The sequence below is a fragment of the Phocoena sinus genome, chromosome 3 (genome assembly GCF_008692025.1).
Source record: "Phocoena sinus isolate mPhoSin1 chromosome 3, mPhoSin1.pri, whole genome shotgun sequence".
NCBI classification, from domain to species: domain Eukaryota; kingdom Metazoa; phylum Chordata; class Mammalia; order Artiodactyla; family Phocoenidae; genus Phocoena; species Phocoena sinus.
The window spans coordinates 104,129,015-104,156,854 of record NC_045765.1 but is presented as its reverse complement, the minus strand read 5'-3'; the positions used below and the strand labels follow the sequence as shown (position 1 = coordinate 104,156,854).

Genomic DNA, 27,840 nt, shown 5'->3' with positions numbered 1-27,840 from the left:
GTGTTGGGTCTTCGTTTCTGTGCAAGGGTTTCCTCTAGTTGTGGCAAGCGGGGGCCACTCTTATTTTTTTTACAGTACGTGGGCCTCTCGCCGCTGTGGCCTCTCCCGTCGTGGAACAGGACACTCAAAATAGACGTTTTACTGCATGTAACATGTGCCTCAATAAAGTGGATTTTAAAAACTAAATCATAATCTACACTCAGAACATAGTATTTTCATTTAAATTCAAACTACTACGCTATTCATTAATTGTTTTCAGCATTCATTCATTGAGTGTCTTTATGGAGGATACTTAGGATGATACATAAGTGATCAGAAAAAACAACAAAAAACCCCCCCACTCTCTTCCCTCAAAGAGCTTACATTACAGTAGTTCATCAGTTTTTAAAAAATATTTCAGATCTACATATTCCAGTGGCCAAACTGTTGAGAAAAGACAGAAAGATAATTAAAAAGTGGCAAGTGGAGGGGGATTCCCCAAAGGGGGGTTGTCACCGGCCCATTGTTAATAGAACACTCTGAAGCAGCAAATATCTCAATTGACCCTTTGTATGGTCAGGCCACTCAATATGGCTGTTCTCTTGCTCTCTGTACACCCCCTACTCGACCAGTCCTTGCTTCACTCACATGACTATCCAATCCTCTTAATTGTAGGGCTTATTCAGTAAACTCCCTACATGCTTGTCCCCTGCCCCAGCTGCTGGTTTCCCTAGTAACTGATGAGCCTATCTGAAGTCAATTCTTCCTTATAAATGGTAGGCTGCTTCTCCCCCAGTATTGAGAGTAGTGAGATTGCTGTTGTGTCCTTTCTGCCATCTGCCACCTGCCTTCTGTGGTCTGCCGTGGGGTGTCACTCCAGGACATTTTGCTGCAAACTCAGTAAGCTCCCCTATCCACTAAACTGTTGATGTTTCTGTCTCTATCTCTGGGTGCTTACTTTGGTTTGGAAGTTGGGTAGTTACAAGGCTTGCAGGCCTGACGGGTGCAGCCGAACACCCTTCTAACAACCCTGCAAAGTACATAAGATTACTGTCTCCATTTGAAAGATGAGGAAAGGTCATACAACTTGCCCAAAGCTAAACAGTTAAGGTAGATCTTGGATTTGAACCCATGTCATTCTGATTCCAGGTACAGTATATTGCCTGGAGTGTGCAACTCTGGGGAAATGTGCAGGAACAGGAAATTACAGAAGAATTATGAGGATTTGCAGCCACTGTAGCAAAGCGCCAAGATAACATACAACCACTGAATATTGAATTCTTGCAGAAGTATTCCATAAGATTCCAGCAAGACACTAGAAGGTCTCTGTAGAGGAGATGCTATGTGTTCAACCAAACCATTTCCAATTTCCTCTCAGACACACAGAAATCTGTGTAGCATGTGATTGGTTTGGATAATAGAATATAGGCACAAACAGTGCATGCCACCTACTAACTTGATCCTTGCGTGTGCCTCTACCTTCTTAGCATGGTGGCAGGCAGGGTCGATCCAGAGGATTGAGTGGAGGCCCAAGAAGATGACAGCACTAGAATTACCAAGTAGAAGATTACATGCTGAACATCTGATTCAGATTGTGACATAAGTGAGAAATAAATCTTTATTGTGTTAAGCCATTAAAATTTGGGGATCATTTGTTACATTAGCTAGTTTTAATTACCTTATCTAGCCCAGGCTCCAGAAAGCAAAGAGAAAAATCAATAAAGTAAGTAACACTACAACAACTTTCTATGTGAGGAGAATTCATAATTTATTAGCTTATTTACATGCTAATATTGTTTCAGAAAACATTTGAGGTATAGAACAAAGACACATACTATATAACAAGATAAAATAAAATTGGGTAGAAAAGTGAAGCAAAGCTAAATAAAGAAGAGAAGATGGAGCTAGGAGTAAAGTATACAAAATACATTCACAGTCTCCACTGAAGGTAGGTCACACATTTGGCTCTAAGCTTTCTAGGAATCAGTATAAGGAAGAAATCACAATAAAGTTTGTTATTCACAGCACTCATAAGGCAAAAGCAAATCAGCTACTCAGGAGAAGCATGTTTATTTTAGACCAGAGAGAAATTTCTCCTATGGGTCCTCATAAAAATGACACCATGAAATATACTGAAACACATCCTCAAAGGAAAAAAAAAATCCGCATAGTAAACCCAGCAAGAGTTTCATAAGTCTGTTGCTTATAATATCCCTTAGTACAAAGTGGTAAGGAGATGCTGAACACAATTCAGGGACAATGATACTGTTTTAAATGTTGTTAGTGAGGGTATAGCTTAATTGAAGGATGTGAAGAGAACTGGAAATTAAACCTAACCCACTTTGTATAATTTTATAATTAGTTGAAATGTTTAAAAGAACTGTTTGGTGAATTCACTAATAATTTACTCAAGTGCATAAATGTTATTCTCAAGAAAACCCATTTTTCTTAATTATAAGCCCAAACCGAAAAGCCAAATACAAAAGCTGTTATAGCATAAACAAACATCTTTCTGGACTGTAAAGAGGAACATTGTCTAGAGGAACAAAGTGCCTTTAATCAGATTCCTGCAATCTCACCTGAATCTGGAAGAAATATAGCAGCACTTTATATGCATTGATCAGCAAAAAAGGGCCTAGTTATAAACCAAGACCTCCAGATAGTCCTTATTTGCACAATTCTTTACAAAACAACGTAAGTAATGCAAGAAAGTTGGTTTACTTTCAAATATCTCCTATGTTTCTCTTCTAACCAAAAAGGACTTCTTTTTAGAATGATGCATTAAATTCATTTTCAGATTCCCCTTCCTCATTTAAATTATGTTTCCTTAAAATAAATGAATGAAACTATTTGATTATTTAGTATTCCAGTTATAGACACAAGCAGGAAATGCCATAGTGAATTTAAAGAAAACTAGTCAAAGCAATACCAGTATCACTGCAAGCTAAGTCAAGAAGGAGATGGAACATAAATATAAATACAATCATTGATTTTCAAAGTGAGAAATGTTATTTTCTGTGTTCACCTTGTAAAAATGTACCTACCTATATTTGGCAATTCTCAATGACAAATAATTAAACTATAAATTAATCTTTAAAAAGTGAATCATCCTTAAAGCTTCATTGAGATTAAGCAATAAAGTTGGAATAAAAAACATGAAAGGCTTTTAAGGAAAAAATGGTGTTCAAAAGTAACAAAGCAAGATGAAGAGTAAAATATACAGCTTGATCACATAAACATTTTTTTTTTCTTTTTTGAAGAAATTTTTCTTCCAGTTGGTCATCACTAAATCATTTGTAAGGCTGGCAGCATATTTTCCAACCCTAACTGCCTCAGTGGAATCACATTTTCTCCTTTCCTAAAACCAGTTTTTTTTTCCCCTCTACAATGTAAAATTTCAAAAAAAAGTTAACTCAGCATTCCGATTTTAATGCTACAGTAGCAGGAAATTCTAAAAACTTGAGACCAAAAGAAACTTGAAAACTTCAGTTTTTCAATGTAGGACAGAAACATATTTCTTCAGTAAACAATTTAAGTAAACTCTAACCTAGTTCCTAAAAATCTAATATAGTACCTGTTGAGAGACATGACAAATATTGTACTTTAATTTTTAGATATATTGTTCTACATAATGTAATTTCAGTTTCCAAAGATTCATGTGGGTCTAAAAAGCAGATTGCTTACGCTATGATATACATCCTATTCACTATTAAAATAATTGGATTTTATTTTTAAAGTACAACTTGGGAGTAAACCTCGTGTCCCTAAAGATCTTTTCTGTTTTGTTCCAATCCATGAAATGTCTCATTTCTCTTAAAATTCATTTTATAGCAAAAGAGTATCATACTGAATCAAAAGGTTCTCAAGGGTGATTTGCATTTTCCTTGCCAGCCATTTTGACTGAATTTAGATTGTTAAGCTATATATATAAGAAACTGTGCATGATACATGTTCCAGGTTTCTACTCCTTTATCACAAACTACCCTAAAATTTAGCAGCTTAAAACAACTTATTATTTTCTCTTATAGTTTTGGAGGCTGGTGGGTTCAGCTGAGCAGTTCTTATTCCAGTTATTTACTATTGCATAACAAACTACCCCAAACTTAATGGCTTGCAAGAACAACCATTTAATTATGTCTCACAAATCTGTAGATCAGCATTTTGGGCAGGGCTAAACTGGGCTACTCTTCTCTACACAGCACTGACTGGGGGCCCTCAGTGACATTCAGCTGGCACCTGGACTGGACTGGAGAATCCAAGATAGCTTCACTCCCATACCTGACACCTGAGCCTGACCCCCCACTTTTTTTGGTGCATTCTTGAGTACTCTTCAGGAGGCCTCTCCAGCAGAGTAGTCAAACTTCTTACATGAAGCTCAGGGTTGCAGGGGCAAATGTTCCAAAACACAGGAAAGGAAGCTGCCAATATCGTAAGGCCTGGGCAGGATACTGGCACAGCATTATTTACGGCAAATTCTCTTGGTCAAAATAGTCACACAGAGTCCATCCAGATTCAGGGAGAAAAGGCATAGACCCTATCTCTTGATGAAAAGAATTTGCCACTGTCTTTAATTGGTCACAGAGCCCACGAGGAGGCAGACAATTTCAAAGCCATATGCTAGAATCTTTCCTGGAGTTCCCTTTGGAGTTAGCTGAAAGCCAGATACACAGATGAGCATCAATTAATGTGAATTAGAAGTAACAATAAACCAAATATACAGGAGATATTACTTACATTAGACTGAAAAAGAGAATTCAGAAAACATTAACTATTAACTGTGAAAACATCTCCCAATTATAGTTAAATCATAATCCTTTAATACATAAAGACATTGATGGGGACTTTTTAAAAAACTGAATATCATAGTCCTCTATCAATTAGGAGGAGCACACCAATTATGCATTACATGCATCTCTACTCAATTACAAGTTACTTGTGGAAATAAAACTTCTTCACTTTTGTTCATGTTTTTTGTCCAGGTGAAACATGGCTTTTCTCTTTCAAAAGCTAAAGAAAGATTAAAGCATACACTTTATAACCAGTTTTCAAAGCAAGACTTAAATCCTACTTGACTTTATTCACTACTGCTGTATAAATGAGTCATCTCAAGCAACGTACACTCTGCCACAGATGAAAACTTAGGTTAGCAGGGCCTTTCACAATCTAACCTAATACTTTCCCAGTCTCATTTATGACCATTTTCTTCCAATACCCACTAGTCAAAGACTATCAGGAATACATCTGTAAATGAAGAAGCTGGGTTTATTACTCATTGCAGTAAGGGTGACCAAACACCCAGAGAAACCCTGCGGATCTCAGTAAGATGTTAGGACTTAAAAAGCTTTGGGCTTCTTTCCGGTGACTTTTGCTCTCTTACTAAATTCTACGTAGGAGGAAGGAAAACTAGCCTACGGTTAAGGTTGTAATTGATAAAGAAGCAGAAGTCATCGTATTGACTGGGTATGGTGATGTTTGGTCATTTTTGTGACTTGAACAATGTTCATGTTTTGTCTATTTTCATATATAATAGTGATCTTATTTCCTTGAGCCATCACTGACATGAGAAACTTTGATGTGCATGTCCTCTTAAATTGTTTAGGTTCAGCAGGAGAACACCAATTCCTGGTCCAGGCTGGTTCCGGATCAGAGGCTGCTTTCTCTTCCACACTCCCAACATGCCATACTCATACTGGCCTTGAGTTTTCTCTTCCCTCTCTTCCTACTTCTGTTCTACTTAGTTCTCTATATCTCCAGGAATCCTTCCCTTCGCACTTCAACTCAGTTTTCTCTCTGAAATCCTTTGTACTGCATGTTATTTGGTTACTCGTGTTTACGCTTCGTTTCCTTCCGGTGAGATAAGAGCATATACATCTCTCGCAGCGCTGGCAGAGTAGTACTGCAAATCACAGACACTTAGCATATAGTCACAAAAAAAGAAAAGGGAGAGGCTTATTTTCCTTTTCCATAAACTAGAACACACATGGTGAAACTGCTTCGTTAACTTCAGTAAAATCGTTCTAGAAACAGGCCCCAAGAACCCGGACAAGATCTCGACAAGAACTCACGTCTGGAAGAAACACTGCTGGTAAGAATATTCTGATCCTACCGGAACCTGGGCGAGACTACATTTCCCACAATCTTTCAGGGCCGACAAGGCGCCACGATTTTCTGAACTACAATTCCCACAATCCTCTGGGGCCGCCGCTTTGTCGCATGTTCCGAGAGCTCTGCCCCATTTCCCATCTTCCCTTTCGGTCCTTACCCACAAGGGACAAGGTCGTGAGGAAAGGAGTGGAAGTTGTGCTGCTGCCATTTTTTCCGCCTTCAGTCTGCGCCATTCGCAGGGCTTCCGACAGCGCTATGTTGGGACAAAGCATCCGGAGGTTCACAACCTCTGTGGTCCGTAGGAGCCACTATGAGGAGGGTCCGGGGAAGGTTAGTATGGAAGGGGCCTGGCTCAGGGGGCACTTGGCTGCGACTGGCTGAACTCCAAGGCCGCCTATGGGCCGTGGAGAGAGAGATGGGAAGCCGGGGTTTTCATCTGGGACGTCGACTAGCATTTCAGTTCCTCCAGGGACCAGGGAGAAAGTTCAGGACTCTGGCTGCGCGCCGTAGTCGCGAAAAGGAATGAGTAGGTAAAGCCAGAAGCTTTACCTCACATTAGTGCTCCCCCATTTCCCCCTCGCGCCCCACCCCGCCCTTCAAGATATGGAGGGCCCTGAAGCGCCTGGCTGCAGGTATTGCGGCTTAAAGCCCAGCTAGAGGTCACCGAACTCGAAGTGAAAGTCATTGAAACGTTGAGGATATGACGGCCTGTGGTGTGGGGCTAGTCTCCAACTAGTTGACGAAATTAGTATTAACCGCCCTTGATTGAAGTTGGTTTTAGCCTCAAGTATAAATAGTTTAAATCGGGTAGTTAGCAGTAACACTCTCCGAGGGTTACCTGAAGCCTAGTATTAATGGGCCGAGAAAGGGTGTAGAGGGGTAGAGTTGATGAGTATTTTTTTACCTTATAGTGTTTTGAGTGATGGAGGTCATAGGATTTGAAAGGTAGTGTTTAAAACAGTGTTATGGTATATGACATATATAACCTGATTATGGAAAAATTAGCGTTTCCTGTATACTTATTTTCGATTTATAAAATCAGATGAGTTGAAGTTCAGTTTCTTTTCTCTTTTTTTCCCAACAGAATTTACCATTTTCAGTGGAAAACAAGTGGCGGTTACTAGCTATGATGACTCTGTACTTTGGGTCTGGATTTGCTGCACCTTTCTACATAGTAAGACACCAACTGCTTAAAAAATAATCCATGAGACAGGTAAATAATTAGTGCATTTCTAATCTTCACAGAGGTTTCCTCTTTTTTCCTTTCTTCCCTTACCATGCCCCCCAAAATCACAAATATGCTATTGTGTGTTGTTGTAATTCCTGAAGTTAAGTGTGGGTGTGGCATTGAGGGAGACAGGTTAAACCTATAAACAAATGTATCTTTGTGTGAAAGCCAGTGTTTATTGAGTGCTGCACTTTGTCAGGCACACTTTACATTAATAAGCTCAGGTTGGCTACCAGGCAAGACTGAGGTGGATGATGTTAACCTGATCTGAGACCAAAAAAAAAAAAATGTTAAGTTGCCCAGTATTCCATAGCTAGTGATGGTGGACCAGAATTTTTACCCAGGCAGTCTTGTTCCAGAGCTCAGGTACTTGACCAGGTAAAGTTCTAGTAAACTGATTAATGCTAATCTGTCTTGAGGGCAGTATATATTAGTGTATACCTGAAGGAATCTTGTGTGCAGCAAGGTTAGCAGATTCCTTGAGTGAGAAGAAAGGATTTATTTAGTTAAATTATAATCAGAATTTTCAGCAAAAGTAACACTAAAGGAAGCTCTGTGGGATGATTGGAATAAATTCCAAAATATACTTTGGAAAAGAAAGACTTTATTTGTCTTAGTTTAGAAGGGAAATGATTTATCCAAGCCATTACTTGGGAAGACTCTGGTGCATATGATGAAGAAAATCAGTATGAATAAAGCCATGATACTGTAAACGCTTTCTGATGTACCAGTCATAAATTGAAGGACAGATAGTATATTAATGAAACTACATATTTCTGTTAAATGAATGGTTTCTTTAATATTGTTAATTTTTTATGTTTTTATTCACAGATACGAAGAGGAGCATTTTAAGATGTGCAGTCTCTTTGAAAAAAGGATCAAACTCTTGAACTCAGCATCCTAGATATGTTTGTAAATAAACTTAAGCATAAATCCTTAATGCCTCTTCTCTGAAATATGGAACACGATAATTGAGCATGTGCTTGTTTTGTTTTTGTTTTTTTACATGCTCCAATTTGCCTCATCCACCAACCTAATAGTGTTTGAATTAAGAGTCTCTTCCATAGCTTTCAACAGTGGAGACTTTGCTTTCTCCAACCAAACTATTCATAAGGGTCACTCACAGGTATGCTGGAAAGGGGTCAGGACTCGGCAGACATGGACAGTACAAATTTACTGGTCCATCCAGAAGATGAGGTTGCTTGGCTGTTGAACTTGTCATTACATGACATATTGAGATGGAAGAGAACATATATAGATTCACACTGTTACCTTGGACGAATAGACTGTTAGATTAGGATTGTTTTTTTTTTTTTTTTTTTTACCTGCATTGGGTCTTTGTTGCGGCACTCTTGCTTTCTCCAGTTGCAGTGAGTGGGGCCTACTCTTTGTTGCAGCACACGGGCTTTTCATTGTGGTGGCTTCTCTTGCTGCAGAGCGTGGGCTCAGTAGTTGTGGCTCACAGGCCCTATAGCACAGGCTCAGTAGTTGTGGCACACGGGCTTAGCTGCTCCATGGCATGTGGGATCTTCCCAGACCAGGGCTCAAACCCATGTCCCATTCATTGGCAAGCAACTTCTTAACTACTGTACCACCAGGGGAGTCCCTGTGCTTACTTTTTATTTGGGTAATATTGCATTATTAGTTTCTTAATTAAATATGTATGTGATTTAGCTTGCTTCTTGGTTTTAAATTATAAATTTAAATTTTTGATTCCTGGGTCAGGAATTTGTTGGTAATTCATTATAAAAGAAATGCAAAATTGTCCTGTAATTTTTTTTTTTAATTTAAAGGCAGCAGAAAAAAGATACACTTTTAGTCTTTTTTTACTTTGAGGGAGTAAATTCATTTTTCTCCATGAGTGATAATTAGTTGATCATTAGGAAAACCAGTAGTGTTAGCAGATTTAAGTTCAAGAGCTTCCTTTTTTTCCTCTAAACCTGTACCCTAAAACTGAAATTTTTGCCATGATAAATGTGCTACCGACCTATGTTAGTCTTGTTTAGACTGAATGAAAGAACTATTTGAGGGACTTCCCTAGTGGCACAGTGGTTAAGAATCCGCCTGCCAATGCAGGGGACATGGGTTAGAGCCCTGGTCCAGGAAGATCCCACATGACGCAGAGCAACTAAGCCATTGTGCCACAGCTACTGAAACCCACATGCCTAGAGCCTGTGCTCCGCAACAAGAGAAGCCACCACAACGAGAAGCCCGCGCACTGCAACAAAGAGTAGCCCCTGCTCGCCACAACTAGAGAAAGCCTGCGAGCGGCAACAAAGACCCAATGCAGCCATAAATAAATTAATAATTTAAAAACAAAAAACTGAAATGGAATGTAATAGCATGTGAGACAATATAGGAGATATTCCCATTCTGGAGCTTGACTAGTAGAAATGGGTTACAAGATGGCTCTGATTAGCTGTATCAGTGAATCAAAATTACGAAATGCTGCTTACCACTTAAAATATAATGACTTAGTTCCAAGGGCTTTATATTAGGGCAGGGGGAAAGTAATTAGCTACCGAATATTTTAATCCCAGTTTGGTCACTAGAATACCTATCTTTAGGCTCTTTAGTAACTGCCTGGCAATTACTTAAATATGGATGCAATTTAGTCTAAATGACTTTGTCCAACTATTCTATGTATTTGTGTGTTGTTTTTTGATTATCCATTGATGAGTCAGATGTTCTGTGCTTGGAGAGTTTTTCGATACAACATTAATGATTTCTACCTTTCGGAACAGTAGAAGCAAGAGTAAGAGTTTAGGGTTCATATCATGATTTTGAATTCTTGGTTCAAATCTTTGCTAAATTACAAATTTAGCCTTCAGGGTTTTCTTGGAGGAAATGGGGATAGAGCCTTCTTCCTATTTTGAAATTCATTGAGCTATATAAAAACATTTTAAGTCCTGGCAAGTCCTAAATGAAGAATTTTTTTCCCCTGATTTAAAATATATCAAGAGTCAAAAGTAGCTTAGTATTTTACAGCAGGGTCTAGGTAGAAAATGTCATTTATTAGATTTCTCTCTGAATTGAGTTAAAAGTATTTGAGTGGTGTACACGAATGAGAGAAAAACCTCCCTTTCCCAGGATAGGAATGCGGTTTACCCCATCCCCATAAAAGGCTTCAACAGGCTGGCTCTTAGTGTGTAAGAATATTGAGTGATAGAGGCTAGACAACTTTTTAGTTTTCGTATTGGGGTTCTCCAGAGAAACAACCAGCAGCATGTGTCTATAGAGAGATTTATTTTAAGGAATTGGTTCTTGCAATAGTGGGGGTCTGTCAGGTCGACAATCTGTGGGGTAAACTGAAGGTTGTAGACCCAGGGGAGAGTTGTTATTCCAGTCGGAAGCCATCTGCTAACAGAATTCCCTCTTTCGGAGAAGTCTGTCTTTTTCTGTTAATGCCTTCAACTAATTGGATGTGGCTCACCCACGTTATGGAGAGTAGGTTTTACTGAAACGGTTTAAGTAGTAATCTTGGGAATTCCCTAACAGTCCAGTGGTTAGGACTTCGCAGTTTCACTGCCATGGCCCAGGTTCAACTCCTAGTTGGGGAACTAAGATCCTGCAAGCCGTGCAGTGTGGCCAAAAAAAAAATGGCAATCTCATCCCAAAAAATATTTTAACAGAAATATCCAGAGTAATATTTGGCCAAATATCTGGACACCATGGCCCAGTCAACTTGATAATGTAAAATTAACCATCACAATTTCATATAAGCATGTGACTCCACTTTATTTTTTTTTTAAGTGTTGGCTTGAGTTTTTAAAACCATCACAGAACATTGATTTTTTTTTTTCAATTTTATGTATATATTTCCCCCCTGCACTGGTTTTTAAAAGTTCAAGCCAACACCTAAAACCACAAGATTCCCATAAAAATCCAGATTCTCTTATAAAAGTTTACACTGGATGGACCCACTTAATGAAACTACACTAGGCCAAGTGTACCTTATGCAGAGGCTTCCCTGACTCCAGAATACCTGATTAGGGATTTTGGTTGGGGGCTGAAACCCAGGAGTCATTTGAAGGAAACCAGAATTATCGTAATTAAGCTTTGGCCACCCTAATGGGAAAAATCAAAATGTCCTACATTTTGCCAGAGAAGCAGTACAAAAGGGGTTAAGAATATGGACTCAGGACTAAGATTTGACTGGACTCAAAGCCAGCCTTAACCATGTTTCAGCTCAACTAGAGACTATCTCTGCCTCAGTTTCCTTGTGTATCTTAGGATATTGTGATTAAAATAGAGTGCTTAACTCAAAAACAAGTGAGGTAGAGGAACTAAAACGGACATTGTATAAATTGTTCAAGTTAATCCCAAGGCCATTGGGCAGTTATAGATTGGTATTTTCAATTACTAAGTCTAGCTACAGTTCTAACTAGTCCAGCAAATAACTTCAACCTTAACCATGTCCAAAAATGCCTGGAATCATGTTAGTAAATGCAAGCTGATCATGTAATAAGTAGTCACCATCAGTAAAATTAAAACTCTTTAACATGACAGTCATTTCTCTATGGTTTCAGCCTCACCCTGGCCACAGCTCCAGTTTTGTGAACTGCCTCCACATGTTAACTTAGCTCAGGTGCCACCTTTTTCTGTAGTTTTCCCTTGCCAATTCCTCCCAAACATAATACACTTAAGTCTCCAACACCCTGTAAACAGCTTTATAGTTAACCTTGGCAAGTACTGTAATCACTGATTTCCCTTCCTATCTCCCATACCAACTTGTAATTTTTCTGAGGCCAGGGCAGCTTTTACTTATTCATTTATACTACATGTATAATTTAAGTGATCAGTGAACACTTATTGAATGAATTACTGAATTGAAACCAAGAATAGCAAAATTACCTAAAAGGAAACCCCAGACTTTCTGGTCTGTACACCAAAATGGTGTATGTGTCAGTGTTTTCTGAAGAAAAATGAATTTTTCCCAGGTAACTTTATTAGTTGAGTTCTCCAACCAAATAATAACAGTTGTTGCAGACTCAATGAGATTAAGATTTTCTGCCAAAGTGTAATTTAACCATGTCACTGACGACACTGTTTAGTCCATCTGATGTTCTTTGTAGATAACCTTCCTTGAAAGAAAATGTATATTGATTTACATTCCGACAGTAGCTGGTGGTACTGTTTGAGACCAACATTTTGAGAAGCACTGGCTTAAAGGATTAGGGAATATGTTTTATATAACAAAAGATAGAGCTCAGAGAATTTAAGGGCATTCTATCCAAACTCAGCCTATTGTCTGTAAACTATTTCTTTGTCAAGAGATGGCTGCTACAGTTCCAGGCATCCCATACAGACTTGACAATATCCAGCAAGAAAAGAATCTGTTCAAGTTATTTTTAAGAATGAAGAAAGATTTCCTAGAAGCCCACTAGCAAACTCCTTCACCGTTCATTGGACACAAGGGATATAATATACCCATTTCTAAATACAACACTAGCAAGGGAAATGACAGTCACTGCAGTGATTACATTTGAGCAATTAATATTTTCTTCCAAGTCTTAACATGAAAAAAGTGGAAACTGGAACAAACCAGCATTCTAATAGAACGGGAGAAGAAAGTGGTTATGGGGTGTGTAAAAGACAATGCCTGCTGCAACTATAAAGTATACTGAGAAGATCGACCCCAATGTCAAAATGTAATAAGCCTTTATTTTAGTGTAGCCAATAAAGGCCATAGCATAGGTCTTTAGAGTATAATTTAAGATTAAGCTGATTTTAGAAAAGAGGAGAAATAGTGTTAATTCTTTTTTTCTGTCTCAATAGAAAATAATTTCTCTATAGTAAATAATGAAAGCTTTTACATGATTTATACTCTGTCACATCAAACAATTAAAAAATTTTCATCCATTACGAAATGATACCTTGTTCTCACAGCTGTTAAAATTTTGTAGACCAGAAGGAACATAGCCATTTTCTTTGTATTAGGTTAATACAGTGAAGATTTTTTTAGTATATAATTATAATTTACAGTTAATTTTGGAGAGACTTCTTGAACTCATATTTGAATATGGGTTATCTGGGTCTTTCTCTAACCTGGTATAGTAGTCATTAGGGCTTTTCAAGAATATGCCAGTTCTATTTCTGTATGCATGGCAGGATTGAACACTGTCTCCTTTGCTTTGACAAATGAAAATATGAGAAGAATGATGTGTTGACACTCCATGGAAGCTTTAGAAGACAGTGTACAATTCACCAAGTTCCCTTACTCCTGCTGCTGGGGTATAGCCTTCTTTAGCCTGGCTTCCTGAGGTACTAGTAGTACAGCCCTTTGTCAAATGTATAGAATGAGCAAGAAACTTTCTCATTGTTTTCAGCCTCTGGGGTTTGAGGGTTGTGACTGCAGCAAAGCTTGGCCTACCCTCACTGAAATACTTGGGTACCCCATAAGACCTTGAAAAGGATTACTTCTCTATATCTCTGAATCTTTAATTGTAGAAATCTTTGTCAACTCGATCTTCTAAGGACTCTTCAAAATTTAAAATGAATTGTATCTGCAATTACAAAGATGGGTACCGTACCACATAAAAGCATGACTTGGTAGTAAGGAAAGATCTCTTTTCAGCACTTCCCATGTGTGTATGAAGGGCCAGATTGCTGGAGGTAAATAGCTTTCTACTTTCAAAGTGGTTTTTTAGAGCTGCAGTTTTTAGTAGCTACCTATTGTGCATTTACACCTTGTCTCTCATTTTGATGGATCCCACTTACCCGATGGGCAGCTTTGTAAAAATTAGAAAAATGTGGGCCTTCTTCCAGGTGTGCACAGCATGCCAGAGCACACTCGCTCCCTTGTCCAGTCACCTTCATTGTGTATTGTACATTGGAAAACAGTGCAACTCAATGTAGCATTCCTATAGAAAGTCATCTCAAATTTAGGTTTTTCAGCTAAAATTCACCATCCCCTCACAATTTTCAGAGATCTAACAAAAGGCAGATACTACAATAATTGATATTGAATAATTATTCAAGATTTTAATGGGCTCTATATTCTTTAGAATAAGCTTTGTCTTTTTTCTTTGCTGTATTCCAAAACTTACTACAATGCCAGGTAAATATTAGGCTTTCAATAGTTATATTTAGATAGATGGAGGTAGGATGACTATCAGTTGGAGTTAATAGCATTTCCTAGTATATGAGAAGCCAGTCTAGGAAATTCTCTTTTGATGCTTAGTAACAGGAGATGATCAGTTAAATATCTATATATTGATAAATTTATCAGACTTACACCTTTAATTTGAATTAATAATATCAACAAATATTGAATAATATCTTCATCTTTATGTTCTGAGAACTTTGCTCAGTGCAGTTGTATCTATAAACTATGTAGTGTGAAATCTCTTCATGCTCACTATCAAAATCAATCACACTTTCCTCAGATGGGGTACATAAGTTGAACCATATGAAACTACCAATACTATAGATGGAAATTTTTGATGGTTCAATGGTCACAGTTTCCCTTCTCAGCTACTGAACCATGCATAGAGGTCCTTTTCTTCATATATGTACCTTTTTGGGAAGCTGTGGATTTTCCCACCATCAGAAATTGATTAAATAGCTTGTATACACTCTGTGTAGCAGAATTGAAACTGTTTAACATGGGTATCATTATTACCAATTAAAGAAAAAGATAATTTAAAATTCTGAAATGCTGCCTTTTCCCTAATAGTCAAAGCTTTGGGGGACACTGCTGTCAATTACAGTACCAACAATAATTTTTGATGCACATAATAGGATGAGTTGACAGCAAGATTCTGGCTTGCAGTGTTTACCAGTATGGAAATTAATATGAATTACCTGGGGAAAAAAAATTGTTGGAATTTTAGAAAGGAAATTCTAGATATCTCCAAGTTATCACAGAAAAAAAGGGAACTTCCTGCTGTAGACAATGTTTGTGTCCCCCTCAAAATTTGTATGTTGAAACCTGATCCCCAAAGTGACAGTATCTGCAGGTAGGGCATTTGGGATGTGATTAGATCATGATATTGGAGTCCTCATGAGTGGAATTGGTGCTCTTAAAAAAGAGACCCCTGTAAATAATTAATAAAATGCAAAATTAAATAGAGTCGAGAGAGCAGAAGAAGGAACTCACCCACCCTATGATAACAGCTGAGCCCAACTGGAAGAAGACCTTTCTCTTCCTTCCTTCCTCCTGGCAAGGGCTCTTTGTTTACTATGGCCCTCCCAACTTCCTTTTCCTCTCTATAAAAGCACTCTTCTTTCCTTGCCTTGTGGAGACTTGCACGTGGCTCACCATGGTTGTAGACCTTGAATTGCAATTCTTTGCTGATCCTGAATAAACCCATATTTGCTGGAGAAATATCTGGCAGTCTATTTGTTTCAGGTCAGCACCCCTAAGAGTTCCCTAACCACCTTCTGTCATTTGAGAACACAGCAAGAAGACATACCTATAAGCCAGGAAGCAGGCCCTCACCAGACACCAGATCTGCCAGCACTTTGATCTTGGACTTCCCAGCCTCCAAAACTGTGAGAAATTTTTTGTTGCTTATAAGCCACACAATCTGTGATATTGTTACAGCAACTCAAACTAAGACATGTCCTAAGTCTAAATTTCCCCACATGCCCTCCAGAGAAATTTACTGATCAGTAGAAAATGCAAATTCACCCATAACCTATGCCTTTAATGTAACTGTGATACTGTGATTTATCATTTCTATTTATAAATATATATATGGTCTCTCAAAGGACCAAAATATATTTGTCATGTATCTTTGGTCTTTATCCACAGTTCCTGGCTCACATCTCCCAAAACCTTTGCAATTTCCTGAGCCATAAGAGCAATGGGAGCATTTTTGTTATAAAATTTGCTCTCTTGTCCTCAGTTCCTGAAAATACCTCTGAGCCATGGAGGTCAAATGGGTGTCTTGTTATTCATAACTGCCCCTTTCCACAACAACTGGGTTTATGTTAATGAATGTGACTTTTGGAAAACACCTAAGGATGATGACTAGTTGCCAGGGCCAACCAACCTTGAATAGGAGGTTGGAACTTTCAGTCCTACTCCCTGATTTCTGGGGAGGGGAGAGGGAGCTAGAGGGTGAGTCAATCACCAATGGTTGATGAGTTAATGAATCATGCCTGTGTAATGAATCCTCCATAAAAACCCCAAAAGGGGCACAGTTCAGAGAGCTTCCAGGCTGAGGAACCAGAACACTTCCATGTGCCCCAATGCTGGGCTCCAAGATCCAGGAGGACCTCCTTTGTTCTGGACAAAGCCCTAGGTACCTCTTCATCTGGCTGTTGATTGGTATCATTTAATATCCTTTGTAATAAATCTGTAATCTAGCGGTAAGTGGGTTCCCTGAATTCTGTGAGCTGCTCTAGCAAATTAATCAAACCCAAGCAGGAGTTTGTGGGAACCACTGATTTACAGCCAGTTGGTCAGAAGCACAGGTAACAGCCTGAGGTTGCAATTGGCACCTGAAGGGGAAGATGGTCTAATGGGACTGAGCCCTTTACCTGTGGAATCTAATGTTAGAATTGAGTTGAATTCTCAGACACACAGCTGGTGTTCGAGAAGTATTTGTATGGGGAAGCCTACACACACACACACACACACACACACACACACACACACACACACTGGAATTGGGTTCAGGAATCCAAAATACTAAGAGATAGATTTTAAGTTACCTGTAAGTAGAAAAATAAGCATTCAGACTAGCAAAATCACATATAGAGCCCATACCCAAGGGGAGACTTATGCAGAGATATGGGTAGGGTCAACAGGGTATGAATGAGGGTGGAGGTAGGGCGACAGGGGTTGTTGGGATACAGGTAAAATCACTCTCAAAAACCAATTGCACTCAGAGTGGGAAAATACTGAGAATCAGGTTGAGATCTTGCAGATTGGTGCACTGGCTACTGTGACAATGAAAGGAAGGGACTTGAAAATGAGCAGAACCCAAGGCAAGAGTTTCAGAATGGCACCACTTCTAGTAAGTCAAAGTGTCAAGGAGATGCACCCTTGGAGGCTGGCTGGTAAACGAAGAACAGGAAACACGAGAAAAGGAAGCGAAATTGTTTCCTGTAAAAATGGAGTACAAACTCAGAGCACCAAGCCCTCTCCCAACAAAGTGCAAATTAAAAAAAACAGAACAAAAAAAGTAAGTGCTTGCCTGGTGGTGCAGTGGTTGAGAGTCCACCTGCCGATGCAGGGAACACGGGTTCGTGGCCCAGTCTGGGAAGATCCCATGTGCCACAGAGCGGCTAGGCCCATGAGCCATGGCCACTGAGCCTGCGCGTCCGGAGCCTGTGCTCTGCAACGGGAGAGGGGCCACACAGTGAGAGGCCCACGTACCACAAAAAGAAAAAAAACCCAAAAAAACCCTAATATTTCACCACATGAAAGAAGAGAATGCCTTCGAACAAAAAACCTAGTTAGCCTCCTTAAACTCTCACTCTGGTTACATATAATTGTATTACTAGTACAGGAGAATCCTACTTCAAAGTGAATAGCCTATACCAGATAGAATTCATACGAAGTTACTATAAGAAGAAATCAGAAATTTAGATTCATAGCATTTCATTTCAGCTAATGAAAAGTCTGCTGCCAATAAACCATCCTCGAAGCAGAAGCAGTCTTAACACAATCTAATCTGAATTAAATATTCTTAAACATTTGCAAATAGTGAAGGGAAAAAAGTCATCTTGAATTTAAAAATTCAAAAACTTAGAAGTTCTGGCTTGGAGGTATGAAACAATAACTGACCAAACAGGAAAAAAATAAGAAAAAAGACACAATGATCTTTGAAATTATAAGATGTCTAAGGAAGGATAGATTTCCCTGAAATTTAGTAAAGAAACTGAAGGAAAGGCATAAAACAGCTAAGAAATAAACACAAAACAAAGACATAAAAAGGTAAAATTTACATATAGTGAAATGGGCACAATCTTAATAGCTATTTGGGGAGTTTAGATAAATACATACACCTACATAATGCAAATCTTAACTGTAGAAAGCTCTCTCATACCCTTCCCAGTCAATCCCTGTTCCTATCTCCCAGAAGCAACAACTCTTTTTACTATTTACCAGATTAGCCTCTTCTAGAACTTCACAGGGCGTATAATTTCTATATATGAAAGTTTCAGAGCATAAAGATGCTATAGATGTATCTATTAAATGCTGTTATTTTAGGGAACACGAATATATTACTATCAGTTCTAGCAGTTTCAAAGCATTTTCCAGAGAAAATCTGACTAAGAAGTTACAGGTGAGGGACTTCCCTGGTGGCACAGTTGTTAAGCATCTGCCTGCCAACGCAGGGGACACGGGTTCGATCCCTGGTCCTGGAAGATCCCACATGCTACGGAGCAACTAAGCCCATGTGCCACAACGACAGAGCCTGTGCTCTAGAGCCCGCGAGCCACAACTACTGAGCCCACGTGCCACCACTACTGAAGCCCACCCACCTAGAGCCCGTGCTCCACAACAAGAGAAGCCACTGCAATGAGAACCCTGCGCACAACAGAAGAGGAACCCCTGCTCACCACAACTAGAGAAAGCCTGCACACAGCAACGAAGACCTAACAGCCAAAAATTAAATAAATAATAAATGGATAAATAAATAAGAATTTACAGATGACATAATAAAATTGAAGAACTATGGAATATGGAGTCAGAGCCATCAAGATACTGCTCTCCTACTCTCAGTACATCCCCTACTCAATCTGTGCCTGCTTCAACTTCACCCTCCTCACAAGACTGAACTTCCTACATATTTGCTCCCTGCTCCAGCTGCCGATTGTCCTTATCAAAGGGGTGGTGAGGGGCGTGCTTCTCTGCTGGTTTCCCTGGTAACTAATGAGCCAACCTGATGTCATTCCTGCTATATCTAGCAGTCTCCCATTCCCCCAAGGAGCAAAGATGGCCACCATGTCCTGCCTGCTACCTGCCTCACACAGTGGGGTGTCACTCCAGGACCTTGCTTCAGACGTGTAAGCTCCCCCACCAATTAAGCCACTGATGTCTCCGTCGCTGACTCTGGGCTCTTTCTTTCATCTTAAAGCTCAGCAAGTGCAGGTGTTGTAGGCCTGTGGGGTGCAGCCCAACAGAATATGTATATGAAGTAAAAGAATGAGTAGCATCAGGTGAGGTGAATCAGGAAAATTTTTCCTCGGAAGTAGCTTAAGTAGCATGTAAAGGCAAGAAAGAATTGACAAAGAAAGATTAAAAGAATGATGTATCCTTAAAAGACATTGGCTGCATCTTTACATTTTTGTGTTCCTAGTACCTAACGTAGTCTTTGGTGAACCGTAAGTACTCAATTAATGTTTGCGGAAGTGAATCAAACTGAAGAGCATTCCAACTATACAGAAGAGTGTGAACGTAATTAAGGATTTCAGGAAGTATGAAGAGGGCTTTGGCTTAATTGAGTACTGCAGAATGAGAGTAGATAATATGTGTGGGGAAGAGGAAAGGTCTTGGTGGGGTGGGGAGGGGGGTTACAGGTGTGGCTGATTTGGCAACTTAAGATATAGGACTGATGGTGGGTCTCAGCTCTTTACAGTTCTAAGCGTGTGTGTGACAAGAGTAATATTAATTTGCGATTACCTGCCTGATGGCCTAGTAAGAAGAGAAACTGGGAAAGAAGAATAACCAGGAAGAAGCAATCTTAGAATGGGAATATGAGGGTTCAATTAGGGTTACAACATGAAAAGTAGGGGGGTAGAGTATTCAATATGAGATACTTTATAATAAAATACAGGAAAATAATGCTTCCTGTTGTTCCTAATTGTCTTGTTTCCATAATGAACTTATATCTGTGTGCTTTATGAAATTCTTTAGCAATTCTATTATACTGTGTACATGTGCAAAATGTAAAAACTGAGTCTTTACATTGTAAATTGGAAAAGAAATGAGAATAGAAAATTCTTCAAAAGGCCAGCCAGTGTGAAAAGCATTTTGACTCCTCTATCTCTGTAGTTAATTAATCCTGGTCTTAAAATCTTAAGGTCTCAACATTGTAAGACCTGTGGTAAAGTCTTTTGATGTCTTGAATCAAAAGACATCACTATCAGTTTCTCTGGCATTATAAAATAACTTTACAGTACAGTTAATCAAGTGACAGTAAGAGGCAGTACTCTACAGAGAGCTCATTTTAATATTTACTAAGATGAATATTGATCTCTAAAGTTGAAGGCAGCTCCATTTGCATATGAACATAGGATGTCAGTATTCTATCAAAGCAGAACTCTAGTACCCTGCCCAAGGAGTTGCTTGACAAAGACATATATTCATTCACTCAATATCTACTTAAGTCCTATGTTTTAAGGTATAACTAGTGGTCTTTAAGAAAAGCACTGAGAAGTAAGATGATATTTCCCACCTTTCAGGAAAGATAGATGCTTACACATATGAATACAAATTAGGATATGATAAGTACTGAAAACAGGCTCAAAAAGGGCTGTGAAAGCATAGGGGAGATGGGAACACAGTGTATCTGAGACAGTTTTGTGGAGTTTGGTTGGGCCTTGAAGGATGGGCAGAATTTGAGGTCATAGAGATGTGGAGAAGAGGATGGGTCATACAGATATAGAACATGTAATATTTACATATATTATAGATAAACACACATACACATATTTATGTATAGAGAGATATACATATACAAATTACACAGATATGTTTATTTATAGGAAATTCTTGAAGCATTCCTCTTCAATGCTCAAGGTAAACCTTTCATTTATTTTACAAGAGGTTTAAAGCAATGCAGAAAGATATTACTTAGGTATAAAGATTAAATCTGAAAATCTGGAATACTAAGCCACTAAGCTCTGGTTGTTATGACAACGTCTTTTGTATAGTTTGTAAGCAGTGATGATAGACTCCAAAAATATCACACTCTTAGAAGGAGTCTTTATTAAGACAAAACTTTGGACCTCTGCGCCCTGGAGTCAAATAATCCTCAATTTGTAAATGTGAAAAACTTCCCAAGCAACAAACTAAAAAACATGTTAAGAGAGTTACAAAAGGCTGAAATTCAGCTGTTAAAATGTAACCTATGAGAAATGAAAATGGTTGTTAATAAAGAATGGAAGAAAGAGTTGGCAGATTTAGAAACAATTTTTGGCCACTTTTTTTTTTTTATATTTGTTGAAAGCTTGTGTTTTTGTTTTTTAAGAAAGGAAGTCATTTAATTAATTAATTTATTTATTTATTTATGGCTGCGTTGGGTCTTCGTGGGCTTTCTCTAGTTGTGTTGAGCGGGAGCTACTCTTTCTTGCGGTGCACGGAAGGCTGCTCATTGCAGTGGCTTCTCTTGTTGAGGAGCACGGGCTGTAGGTGCACGGGCTTCAGTAATCGTCGCTTGCGGACTCAGTAGCTGCTCCGCGGCATGTGGGATCTTCCCGGACCAGGGCTCGAACCCATGTCCCCTGCGTTGGCAGGAGGATTCTTAACCACTGAGCCACCAGGGAAGCCCCGCCATATTTGTTTTAATTTAATGTCATAATGGTCATAGAAATATATATCTTTCAGTTGCTCTCAAGGATAATTTAGGCAGATACTTCAGTCTTTTTAACCTTTTAATTTCTGTGCATATGTGTGCAAATATATATATCTCACAATTATTTCTAAAGAGTGAATAAGAAAATTGATGGGTCTTTGATCTTATGAGTACATTGAGAATCTCCTAGAGAAGGGAGACTATTGTCTGAAACTTAATGAAAGATTGTAATTACACCTAGGATGTGGTAGAGACAGAGTAGTGGGTCATTTCAGGCTGTGTTTCATGAGGGATCTATACCAACATGATGACTGCACGGGTCCAGAAACTAGACATTACGTTTAATCATTCAATTTTGTCATTTTACTTGTGTAGGGTAACCAAAATCACAGAAGACTGAGTTATAAAATGAGAATGACAATTTATTGGTGCAGATGTAATATTCTGCACACACCCTTTCAGGAGGAAAATTTACTGGAGAGATTAAGTTATTATAAAAGTGTGCTTTGCTTGTTAGAGAAAATAAACTTTAAAAACACAGAATAATTTTGCTATCAAATTATAAGGTACAGTATACCTGGTTTTAATATTCAAAATCAACTGATGTTTATTGAGAAATAAGTACTGAATTTTGGGATCTTCACACATTATCTGTTGTATGCTTTACCACAGGGCGAGGAGGAATTAATATTTCTTTCTTTCTTTTTTTTTTTTGCGGTACGCGGACCTCTCACTGTTGTGGCCTCTCCCGTTGCGGAGCACAGGCTCCGGACACACAGGCCCAGCGGCCACGGCTCACAGGCCTAGCCGCTCCGCGGCATGTGGGATCTTCCCGGACTGGGGCACGAACTCGTGTCCCCTGCATCGGCAGGCAGACTCTCAACCACTGCGCCACCAGGGAAGCCCCGAGATGATTTTAATTATTTATGTGCTGTAAAGTTCATAATATTTCTAATGTTAGTTTTAAAATAAAAATTTTGGAAATAGCTAATTTGGGGAGATTATTACAGAATATCATGGAAAAGACATTAATTAAACTTCATTACACTGGACAGTTCCAGAGAAATGAGAAATAGCGAGACGATATAGGTGATAAGTCCAAATAGAGAATCAGGGAACTCTGATCTTCAGTCTTTGCTATTTTGTCAAGAAACAGTTTCTTGGGGCTTCCCTGGTGGCGCAGTGGTTAAGAATCCACTTGCCATTTCAGGGGACACGGGTTCAAGCCCTGGTCCGGGAAGATCCCATATGCCGCAGAGCAACTAAGCCCATGCGCCACAACTACTGAGCCTGAGCTCTAGAGCCCACACGCCACAACTACTGAAGCCCGTGTGCCACAACTACTGAAGTCCACGCGCCTAGAGCCCATGCTCCACAGCAAGAGAAGCCACCGCAATGAGAAGCCCACGCACCGCAACAAAGAGTAGCCCCTGCTCTCAGCAACTAGAGAAAACCCGCGTGCAGCAGCGAAGACCAAATGCAGCCAAAAATTAAATAAAAGAATAAATAAATAAGTTTATTTAAAAACAAAAGAAACAGTTTCTTTATCTACAGAAACGTCCCCCTAGCTAGCTAGGCCATGAGTCCTGTTTTTTTTTTTTTTTGGTTTTATTTGTTTGTTTGTTGCGGTACACGGGCCTCTCACTCTTGTGGCCTCTCCCGTTGCGGAGCACAGGCTTCGGACGCGCAGGCTCAGCGGCCATGGCTCACGGGCCCAGTTGCTCAACGGCATGTGGCATCTTCCCGGACCGGGGCACGAACCCGTGTTCCCTGCATCGGCAGGCGGACTCTCAACCACTGCGCCACCAAGGAAGCCTCCCCACCTTTTTTTTTTTTTTTTTTTTTTTTTTTTTTACTACATATCATGTGGTAAACTAAGCTGTTAATGTTAACTGAGATGCAAACATTATTTAGATCTCAGTATATTTTTTCACCTCTTTATGCTATTGCTGATCCTCGTTCACTCACTTGATTTTAAAATTGGCCATTGTTTCTGATTATGTGTGTGTGTGCGTGTACTTAGTGTTTCCACAGAGCCTTAATCTCTTCAGGATGTTCTCTTAGCAGTAGGCTGAGCAAAGGATTTACTAAAATGCATTTAATAAGGCTGTGAATGTCGGTGGCCCAGGGTTTTAGTTCTCAAAGAAAGCGAGCATATTTATGAAGCTAAAAATATAATTCATTGTAATCTTTTATGTACATAGTGACTTTATGTTTATTTCTTTTATAATTGAGAATGTGGAGAGAACTGATGACATTTTATAAATAGGAAAGTTTAGAAATATCTAGGCAAGAATATAGTAGCAGTATTAAACAGCTGAACTTAATCTTCAAAATAACATTATAGCATAGGTACTTATTCATTCATTCATTCATTCATTCATTTAACAAATATTTATTGAGGACCTACTAGATTCAATGTACTGCTCCAGGAGCTTGATATACATCAGTGAACAAAACAGAGTAAAATCCCTGCCTCTGTTAAGTTTACATATTAAAGGGGTAAAGAGAGATAATAAATATAAAGGCTAATAAGCAAATTACATAGTATCTTAGAAGTTGGAGGGCCACGGAAAAAAATAGAACTGGGGCGAAGGGACTGTGGGTAGGGTAGGGAGAGGTAAGTTGTAATTTTAAATGGAGTGGTCAATGTAGGCCTTATTGAGAAGTTAATATTTAAGCAAAAACTTGAGATATCTGGAATAAGAATATTCCTAAGGCAGGAGTTTGTCTTTTGGGTTCAAGGAATAACAAAGATGTCAGAGGGACCAGAGCATAGCAGCGAGAGAGCCTAGTTAAAGAGAGGTCACTGTGGGCTAGGGCAGGTAGAGCCTCCTAAGCCTTTATAAGGACCATGGCCTTTACTCTGAATGAGAAGGTTTAGAGGAGAGGAGTGACACCATCTGACTTTAATTTTCAAAGGTTCACTGTGGCTGCAGCATTGAGAACAGACAGAAGGGGGCAAGATTGGAAGCAGGAGGCAAAGGAGAAGCATATTGCATTGTTCAGATGAAGGATAATGATGGGCACTTGGGGATATATTTTGAAGGTAGAGCCAACAGGATTTCTTGACAAGGATTTCCTAGCAAATTACCTCTTAAAGGGTGAGAGAAAGAAAGAAGGTGCTTTTTATGTATTAAGAAACTGTGGCTCAGAGAGTACCCAAGTGTGTCCAAGGACATGTACCTATTAAATGACATATGGACATTTAAATTCATGTCTCACTCCTGCCACAGCAGCTCTTAGTCACTACATAGGGTAGGGAAGGAGGTGGAGGGATACTGAAGAATCACTCATTCCCTCACCTCCAATTTCTTTTGCAAATAACTTCTCTTTTTATGCTTCTACACTCAATGACTGTCACTTATTTCTGTTTTTGTCTTCTAAATTAAAGTTTGACTTCTATTCAGTATTCAATGTATCACTTAGCATTTGAATCTTATCAAGGCTAAGATAAATACTCTTATTCTGAGCTAAACCTATCCTGATAACATAATTATGAGAAAAAAAATAAGTTAAGTCATTGAAAGAGGCTCTGTCAAAAGGCTTACAAGGAAAATAGTTTCTTATTTACTTTCAATTTTTGATATGGAAATTAGTATGTGCTTATCATCCATAAGCATATTGTTTATATGTCAATTAAATTCACAATACATACAAATACTTTAATTATACACTATGAAGAGCTGGAAAATTATAACTATGCATGCTTCAGTTCCCAAAGATCAAACTAAATTACAGCTGAGGAAAAACCAAACATCATGTGAAATGCTGTAATGATATGCACAATTGATATAAGAAATACAGTCACTATTTATTTACCTCAGTTTTTTGAGGATATGGATTTTATGGGAGAAAAACATTATTTTTATTATTTTCATTGGCAAGTCTACTCTCAAAGCAGAATATTAGGGCTTTAAAGACAGACCCCTGTAGCTCTGTGTTGATGAGCCAAATTCAAGAAGGAAGGACTCAAGTTAAGGATATGCTCATGTAGCTTTATGTTGTGTTCTGCTAGGTTTTCTATTTACAAAAAGAGGAATCTTTGGCACCAAAGATTTACATTCAATCAAACGCTGATTCCTCAAAAGGACCTCACCCTCATACCTCCCTTGAAACCTGGATTAGAATTTACATTTAGAAAGATTTTATAGCTGATATTTAGATCTCTGTTTAATTTCACTTAGTGATGTAATAATATAACCTCAGTTTGAGAGCTTTACTTTAGCCTTTAAAGGAAAAAAATTGAACTTTCTCTTGGTCCTTTAGATACCAAGTCCAATCTAGAGTCAGTTTGAATGACAACTGCTGGAGGTCATCACTAGAGAAAAGTATAGTGAAGGTGACAGCAGAAGCTTAGCCTGGGGAGATGTTTGTCCCCTGAAGGCACATTCTAGGCCAGGTCCATGTAGTTAAGGTACTTTAAGTTGTCATAATAAGATTGTGTCAGACTTCAAGGAGTCAGAGTCTCCAGCTTCTTTTAGAGATTGTGGCTTTTTCACAATTTATCCAAGGAAGTTCCTTTTCTTCACTAGAGACTTACTACTGCTTTGAGCCTCCCTCACATTTGAACATATCAGACACTTGTTAGAAATACTTGAATTGATATATAGACACCTTTGGATAACAAGGCCTCCAAAATCATTGTAATGCTTTTGGATGAATACAATACCAAACCCTTGGCCTGACATGCTTAGCCCTCAAAAATATATATGCAGGCTATATTTTCAGTCTCATGTTTTCTATTTTCTTTTAAGGATTGTAAGGTCGGATCTTAACAAACGGCACCGCGAAACAGAGGAAAGCTTCCAGTGAGCTTTATTAGGGAGCGCTCCCGGGCGAGGTTCACTGGTCCGAGAGAAAGGGGCCAGAGAAGTCGCACCCGGGCGAGGGTTGGGCAAGATTTTATAGGGGAAGAAGGGAAAGGGGTGTGGTGAATCTGGGAGGGCGCAGGGTATTCCTTATTTGGTGGTCTTTTCGGGTATCCTGGGGAACCGTTGGTCCCGCCCCTCGAAAGGCAGGAAGGCTGGGCTGGGTTCATAGTCCCCAGGGCAGTTTCTGGAACTGGGTGGTCCGGAGAATTTCGGTCTGATGCAACCTGTGAATCTGATTGTGTTCCCCTGCCTCGGGCCAGTTGGCCTTACAAGGATACTTTTCTTTAGCCAGATTAGTCTGACCCTTAACACTTTTATTATTCAGGTGAGGCCAGACCATCATAAATGTGGGGAAGTAAAATTTCCATGGATTTCTCAATGCTCCTGCTCTACCCTCTTAGGCCACAGAAATTTATATGCTATAAAGTTAGAGAATGTTTGTTTTCACTCCTCTTATAGTAAAAAGCGTATTCTCATACCATGAAAATTAGTTCTGTTGTCACTTGCCTACAATTAATTTCTTTGATTTGAAAGGATAGAGCTCTTATCTTTCAAAAAGACCAACAGGTTAGAGCCTGGACTATGTCCCTAGGTTAAGTCCCAAGGTACTTGGAAGACTGGAGGGCTATCTCAGTAGGGATTTACATGTCAAAAAGGGATAAAGATCCCGAAATTGAAGACCTCTCTAGGTAGATGGGTTTAATGGATAAAGAAGATGTGGCACATATATACAATGGAATATTACTCAGCCATAAAAAGAAATGAAATTGAGTTATTTGTAGTGAGGTGGATGGACCTAGAGTCTGTCATACAGAGTGAAGTAAGTCAGAAAGAGAAAAACAATTACTGTATGCTAACACATATATATGGAATCAAAAAAAAAAAAAAAAAAGGTTATGAAGAACCTAGGGGTAAGACGGGAATAAAGTCACAGACCTACTAGAGAATGGACTTGAGGATACGGGGAGGGGGAAGGCTAAGCTGTGACAAAGTGAGAGAGTGGCATGGACATATATACACTACCAAACGTAAAGTAGATAGCTACTGGGAAGCAGCTGCATAGTACAGGGAGATCAGCTCGGTGCTTTGTGACCGCCTGGAGGGGTGGGATAGGGAGGGTGTGAGGGAAGGAGACGCAAGAGGGAAGAGATATGGGAACAAATGTATATGGATAACT

General features: G+C 39.1%; 1 protein-coding gene and 1 non-coding gene across 2 annotated transcripts; both read left to right on the top strand.

Moving 5' to 3' along the window:
- Window positions 1-6,228: 6,228 nt before the first annotated feature.
- LOC116751377 (cytochrome c oxidase subunit 7C, mitochondrial) lies at window positions 6,229-8,252 on the top strand. The gene is made up of 3 exons (XM_032627176.1): window positions 6,229-6,414; window positions 7,169-7,297; window positions 8,144-8,252. The coding sequence occupies exons 1-2, from the start codon at window positions 6,340-6,342 to the stop codon at window positions 7,283-7,285; spliced, it is 192 nt and encodes a 63-aa protein (XP_032483067.1). The 5' UTR covers window positions 6,229-6,339; the 3' UTR covers window positions 7,286-7,297; window positions 8,144-8,252.
- Window positions 7,977-8,039, top strand: LOC116752417. Its single transcript, XR_004349489.1, has one exon. It is a non-coding gene; the product is annotated as a small nucleolar RNA Z39 (small nucleolar RNA).
- Window positions 8,253-27,840: the final 19,588 nt, after the last annotated feature.

Coding starts and splice junctions, on each gene's coding strand:
- LOC116751377 (XM_032627176.1), top strand. CDS start 6,340: ATGTTGGGACAAAGCATCCGGAGGTTCACAACCTCTGTGGTCCGTAGG. Junction 6,415..7,168: donor ATGAGGAGGGTCCGGGGAAG/GTTAGTATGGAA, acceptor TTTTCCCAACAG/AATTTACCATTTTCAGTGGA.